Source organism: Sorex fumeus, unplaced genomic scaffold (genome assembly GCF_029834395.1).
Source record: "Sorex fumeus unplaced genomic scaffold, SorFum_2.1 ptg000003l, whole genome shotgun sequence".
Classification (NCBI taxonomy): domain Eukaryota; kingdom Metazoa; phylum Chordata; class Mammalia; order Eulipotyphla; family Soricidae; genus Sorex; species Sorex fumeus.
The window spans coordinates 7322215-7329485 of NW_026606060.1; the positions used below are offsets into that span (position 1 = coordinate 7322215).

Below are 7271 nucleotides of genomic sequence, written 5' to 3' on the forward strand. Positions count from 1 at the left end.
GAGGTAAGTGAGCCCAGAAGCTTGGGCATATTCCAGGGAAATCCATGGACCATGGCATGGTGATCAGTTTCACATAAGCTGTGAGTCAGTGTACACCAATACCAAGGACTCTGCCCCCAAGACACTTAAGTGGCATTTCCTTTGTCCACCAAGGAGTATGTCTGTGCCCTCTACTTCTGCACAGTGACTAGTCTGTGTTCTGTATCTTAGCATTTTTCCCTACCTTCTTCCTTAACCTCCATCAATGTCGCTTGCATTGCAGGTTCGAGAAAATGATCAGTGGCATGTACTTGGGTGAGATTGTCCGTAACATCCTCATCGATTTCACCAAGCAGGGTCTACTATTCCGTGGCCGAATTTCAGAACGGCTCAAGACAAGGGGAATCTTTGAAACCAAATTCCTGTCTCAGATTGAGAGGTAAGAGATTAGGACCCAGGGTAAAGTTGGACTGTCTCCTCCTTTCTTCTCTAGTCCAGGGATTTCCACAGCTCAAGTAAGATCAGAGCATGGCTTAGATAAGGTTAGTTGAGGAGCTAAGTTACTGAACAACTGGAGGTTCTACTTAGTGCCAAATTTACAATGAACATTTTCGTGAAAAAAAAATCAATTAAGTTGGCATGAGCCGATGCTGACTTTTACTTATTTTTATTTATCTTGTGCTTTGGGGGAGCAAAGGGAGGGTCATCATTCTTGGATGGTGCTCCATGAGTATTCCTGGCTCTGTGCTCAGAATTCACCCCTGGTGGTACTCCAGGGGTCATGCATAGTGCTGGGGTCAGCACTGGCATTCAAACCAGGGTCAACCGCATTTACAAAGCAAAGAGTCTTACTTCCTGTATGTCCTTTCTGATCCCATGCTGAATCTTAAATCCAAATACCAAAGGAGCAAGTATACCTGCCCAGAGGGTCAAATTGAAATGTACAGAGGAAGGTTACTTACTAAAGAACACTCATACTCACTAGAGGTTTCCTAAGACTAATACAACTGAGTGAAAGCTGGCTCGTCCTGTAATGCAGAAATATGCTCGGGGTAGCTCCATTAAAGCACAGCCTCCCTCCAGATGCCAGGCAGCAAAGTCTGTGCCAAATAAGAAGAGCAACTTTCAGAGGCCTTTAGAAATGAATGCTGCACTGAGTCTGTCAGTCACGCAGCCAACAGGGACCAGAAGACTGAAATGCATGGCCCTGAGCTGCCAATGCCCATGAGCTAAAGAATCTGCACTGTCTCTTCTGCCAGTGTGGAAGGAGATTCCAGATGTTTCAAGTCATTCTCATTAGATAAGAGGTTTTACTATCTCCTTCCTACAATTTTTTTAAATTTAATTTTTATTTTTATAAAGTTGTTCACAATAGTTCATTACAGATAATATTCAAACACCAATCCCACCATCATGCACCTTCCCACTACCATAAGAGGAAAGTGTGTGAAGATTGTTGTATTTCATCCTGGAGCCATTTAAGCCCTTATATAAGAGATAACAAACATATATGTTAAGCCCAAACAAATATGTGCTATTTTTGGTACGTCAGTGTGCTAGTGTATAAGAGGTCACACGCTCCAGGACATTCTGTGTTGCTTTCTTCTGGGAGCTTTATTTCATAGTCTCTGGATCTCAGTTGCTGATGAAATTACATGGGACCGGGGGCAGTTTGTGGGTGTGAATGCCAAGCTACTGGAAAACTGGGGAGCTGGGGGGAGGAGGCCCAGTCCTATTCCAAGCAAGCTTGGAGATCTCAGTCATGGTCTCGTCTTCCTCCAATTTTATGTAGGTTTATTTCCTACATGGTGCACACACAGATTTCAGGCCAACCAGAGTAAAGGGAACAGAAATAAAATAGAGGTCTACTGTTGGTGAGGCTTGTCCCACTGACCCCTGACTAGCAATGACAGGGGGCATGAATGACCTCCCCCCACCCCCCAACATCTGGCATCCATCACGGGTAGCCCAGTGGCACCAGTGGGGAAGAAACCAAAGCAAACTAAACCAAACCACCAACTACACCACACCAGTCAGGAGAGAAGGAATTTTTTAATGGAAATGGCCTTATCTGAGCATTACCACTGACTCCCTTAAGATTTTCAAAGCAGGGTATGGAGACAGTGAAGCTGTTACTGTGAGTATCAGGGCCAGAGTAGCCCTGGGTCCTGTGGGTGCTGGTTCCTGCATCCCCTCACTCTAGGAAGCTGGCGGGGTCTGGTGGGATGAGCCTTGTTTGAGCTGTTCAAAAGCAGGAGCCAGCCATCCTGATGCCCAGCCCCCAGCATCTCTCCTGATACAGGGCTTGGGTGCCCGGTGGCTAACCTCTCGCTGTCCCCCTCTCCCTGCAGTGACTGCCTGGCCCTGCTGCAGGTCCGTGCCATCCTGCACCACCTGGGGCTGGAGAGCACCTGTGATGACAGCATCATTGTCAAGGAGGTGTGCACCGTGGTGGCCCGGCGGGCGGCCCAGCTCTGCGGGGCGGGCATGGCGGCCGTGGTGGACAAAATCCGAGAAAACCGTGGGCTAGACTCTCTCAAAGTTACAGTGGGCGTGGACGGGACTCTCTACAAGCTACATCCTCAGTGAGTGTCACCACCAGCCTCCTGGCCCAGCTTTCTCCCAATGTTCTTTTTTCCCCTGCTTTCCTGTCTCCCCCATGCCCTCTTTCTCGTGAGCACCAGGCATTTCAAAAGCAACATATATGGTGTACCTATTAGGATTGAAAGATTAAGAAGCAGAAATGGGCCTGTGTTTGTTGGGCCTGTGTTTGTTCCATTGCCTGCTCTGGAAGACCCCTGTGTGTCTCAGCTGTTCCTTTAATCTCCCTGTCAGGGGTAAGAGCTATGGAGATTTGATCCTGCGTCCCCTTTTCCCATAAATCTGTACTTAGATTGTTCCTTTTACTTAAGGGGTTTTGCTTTTTTTGTTTGTTTGTTTGTTTTGTTTTTGTTTTGGAGGGAACGGCACCCAGCAGTGCCCAGGGATCACTCCTGACTCTGCTCAGAGATCACTCCTAGCAGTGCTTGGGAGACCATGTGCTGTGCTAGGGATTGGACTTGGGTTGCCTGCGTACAAGGCAGTGCCTTACCTGCACGTGCTATCTCTTCAGCCCCCTTTGACTTAATTTTGAACCTACCAGAAGGTTCAAAATTTATGTGTGTATGTGTGTGTGTGTGTGTGTGTGTGTGTGTGTGTGTGTGTGTTACATCATGAATTCTATTATAAGTTCTTGTGGCTTCTTACCACATGGCCTTTGTGACTTTGCAGTGCATTCACACTGCAAAAATATTTTGTAGTGCTTCATTCATTTTCAGGGTGGCACAACATACCTTTGACTGTGGTCATGGCTTGCCTAATGAGAGGGAGCCCTTCTGAAAATAGCATTATTAGGTGATTTCAGGGCTGTGCAAACAGCATAGAGCATGATACCATCTCAGATGGCGTAGACCATTAACTGCGTCGGTCCTGCAGTATAGCCCTTGGGACCACTCTCATGAGTTTGGTTCCATTGTTGACCGAAAGGTTAACCGGTGCATGACTGTATGCTGCAGTGTTCTCCAGCTGTGGATATTTGGGTTATTTCTGGATCTTGACTATTACAAATAGTGCTCTGATCACTCTAGCAAATGCTGGAATACTTAAGAGAGACTTTTTCTATGGTTTAGGGTGGGGATAGGCAAACCACAACTGTACTTGTAAATAAAGTTTCAATGGAATGCACCCCTGCCCCTTCATTTATGTCGTGTCTGTGACCAGAGTTCCACCTTATAGTGGCAGAGTGGTCAGAACAGATCATCTGGGCCACAAAACCAAAAGCATCTGGAGTTAGGCCTTTTATGGAAAAAGTGCCACACCCCTCCTCATCCAGTTGGAAGTACTTAAATTTTTTTCTTTTTGCTCTATTTTTTTTTTTTCATTTGGTTTTGAGTCATACTGACTGTGCCCAGAGATTACTTTTGGCTCTGTGCTCACCCCTGGCAGTACATGGGAAGAGGTACTGTGAATGAATGGTTATTTGTGCTACCATGATTGTGATAGACTGGGCTGCAGTCTACACAGTGGGTGAAAAGGCAGAGCTTGAGAGGTTCTGAGTCCCTTTTCTTGACTAATGTCATTATGAAAATAGGAGACTGTCCCAGATGAGGGCCAGTAAGGAAGCCAAAAATCTAGTCATTCGTCACTGGGCCTGCAGTTTGGAATACATGTCTCTGGCCTTAAAACTGGGAGGCTGGGGAGGAGGGAGAGCCGACACAGCCTCATTGGGCTCTGTGCTCCCCATCAAATGTGCTGCCGTCACTGGGGTATCTCAGCAGCAGCCCCAAGTCTGCTTCTTTGTCTTTTAATGACAATTTTTTTAATTAGATGTGACTTGATGTGGTTCATTCTCCCGGAATACAAATTATCGCCATGATCCATGGGGCCTTCCCTCCGGAGCTTTTGAATTGGTTATATGTACATCTAAAAACTGCCACTTGGCCTATTGAGCTTTTTCTCAGATAAGGATAATTTCTCTTTCTGAATTCCCCTTCTCTCCTGTTTCTGACTTCACTGCCTTTCCGAAATCTCAGACATTTGCCCCAGCGTAGCATCTTAGCTTTCCACTCCCCTCTTGTGACCCAGAACCCACAGGGTGCGTTGCCAGCCTTCCAAGGCCTGTTTGCTGACACACACCACGTACTATGGTGTAGTGCCATCCTGGCATCTTCTTCCTCGTCTTAACTCTCTCTGAGTTCTCGTATCCCTTATCTCATCTCTGAGGATTCTAGTCAATAACAAGTCTTTTTTTTTTCTTCCTCCCAACTTTTCCAGCTTTGCAAAAGTCATGCATGAAACAGTAAAGGACCTGGCTCCGAAATGTGACGTGTCCTTCCTGGAGTCGGAGGACGGCAGTGGGAAAGGAGCTGCCCTCATCACGGCCGTGGCCTGCCGGATCCGGGAGGCTGGACAGCGGTAGAAACACTGAACTGGAAGCAGCGTCCTCTGGTTCCCCATCCCTGGGTTTCAACAATAAGATGCCGTCCCCTGTGTCAGAGACAGACTCCCTTGTGGCTTTTCCTTGGCAGAGAGGAATCCTGTACAACTCGCTTGTCTCTACCTCCCATCTGTGTAGGGTCTGATCTAAGAATCTAGTCAAAGTCACCAGGACCCATGGCTCTTAGATAATGTAGTAAAACAGACAGTCCCCCTGAGCAGTCTTCCTCACCAAATTCCTGCATGATCCTATAGAGCCATACAGGATGGGGTCTGTCAGGTAAAGCACGGTTGCTTACATTTCTAGGTGGAGACATTCCCCAGCATGGAGGTTGATACTATTTCTCTTCTCAGAGATCTGGGAGGTCTCTACTGACTGAGCCTGATTCTCCCACATGCAGAACTGGGGGGCCAGAGGGGTGAAGAAGGGAAGTCCTTGGATTGCCTTGTGGCCACCCCTCTTCATCCTCATGCACCAGCGCTGGCCTGGATCTGGCAGTGGTGGGAATCAAAGTGTCTTGAATTGGAGCAAAACCAAAGCCAAGAGTGGATGCGTCCTCTGTGGGAGGTCCACGAATGGTTCATTAGCCATGGACCTGTGCGGATGGGAAGGGCTTTGGGACTGTTTTAAAATTATTTCTCCTGCCGGAGTGGAAACACTGTTGTTTTTCTTTTAATTTATGTTAGAAGTTTCCTTATGTTGCTCTTTCCTCTTGACCCTGTATGTAAAGCTCCCATTGTATGTAATGTATTTATGTGTCAATTTGTTATGTATATAGATAATGTAGGGGCTCCTCAGACCCAGCCTCAATTAGTCACGTGTGTAGGTTCAAGGATGAAAAGCAAAGATACTGACTGGTGACTAGAAATACCTCATCTGCCTTTGGGAAGAGAAGGCAAGCCTCTTCGGGGTTGGGGAACAGGAAAGCAGCACCTGTCCAGCTCCTCCTGACCCGGTAGGCTCAGACTTGGAAGGTGAGAGACGGGTCGGGGCGCGGTGGGGTGTTGTGGAAAAGGAAGCTGGACCTCAGTTAGGCAGCCCAGCTTCTTCCTCTACCCACCTCTCTGTCTGGAGACTTCCCGTGGGCAGTGTTAACCAAAGGAATCAGAAATCATTTCAGATAGACTCAGTGCTTTGAAATCTTCATTCTTCGGGCAGTCACTATGTTTAAGCTCTCTGACAAGGTAAAAGAAGCCACCAGAAACATTAAATATAATATATATACATATATATGTATATATACATATATATAACTGTTGGTAGCAAATTAAAATAAAACAATCAAAACCTCAGGAAGACTTTTGGCAGATAAGTGCCTTCCTAGCAAATTTAACCTTGAGTTTGTTTTGTAAATGTTGTACAAGAACTGTTGTCCAAGGGTTTCCTGAGGGGTTTTATATGCAGCATTTATTTCAAATTGCAGGGGGTTGGGGTGGGTAAAAGAAGAAGGGCAGAAAAGCTTCACTCTATTTTTTAAGAGTGTGATCAATCTTGAACCAGAAAACCCCACTTCTGCCCTAAAATAGACATACCTACACACATTAAACCAGAAAACTATGTGAAATAGCTTTTTTTTTTGAAAAAATGAAAACAAAACACTACTGAATAGGATAAAATGATCAAAACAGAAAGAGGAAAAGACATGTCTTGGTAGTACCCAGTGTTTTGCACATTTATAAAACTTATCCTGAGGACAGTATCTAGATGTGTTTATTACTAAAGGATATGCAAGAAATAGAGATGAGTATTACCTTTTAGACTTGAAAATTATGCACAATCTATAAAATTTGACATTTTCAAATGGTAGCACTATAGCAGTGTGTGTGGCTAGTAAATCTGTCTTTTTGGTTTCTAGAGTGGAATGTTTCAAAGTACTTTTTGAATGTTCTTATTTCCACATTTAGGTGACAGTTTCTTGCTGATTCTACTCCTCCTGATGTAAATAAAATGAACTGTAGTCTTTCCTAGGATGAGTGCAGTAACAGATCATCTCAAATCCCTGAGCCCTCACTCTAGTGAAGATGTCATGTAAAATAAAGAATTGGTTGAATTAACTATGTGACTTTAACTATTAATAAATTTTAACATTTTTCAAAATGTTCTGATTCATGCGTATTTCTCCTTTTAATTGTATTCTAGTTTAGGTAACACAGTTACAGGAGTGTTAGCACTTAGGATTTTGATGTAGTTACTGCACATTGCCCGCCCTCAAATGCCCAACACTTATCCTTTTTTATGTTTTTATTGTTTGACTTTTGGCTTGCAGAGCTCAACACCATGCCCACCACCAGAGTTCCAGGACGCCCCCACCATTATC

The 7271-nt window shown here is 45.3% G+C and overlaps 1 protein-coding gene across 1 annotated transcript in view; it reads left to right on the forward strand.

Annotated features, from left to right (window-relative positions):
* The window catches only part of HK2 (hexokinase 2), a 74909-nt gene extending 68380 nt beyond the window's left edge, over positions 1-6529 (forward strand). The window contains exons 16-18 of the mRNA XM_056114778.1: positions 263-418; positions 2331-2564; positions 4792-6529. Coding sequence (XP_055970753.1) covers positions 263-418; positions 2331-2564; positions 4792-4936 — 535 coding nt within the window. The 3' untranslated portion in view covers positions 4937-6529. The remainder of the gene's footprint in view (positions 1-262; positions 419-2330; positions 2565-4791) is intronic.
* Positions 6530-7271: the final 742 nt, after the last annotated feature.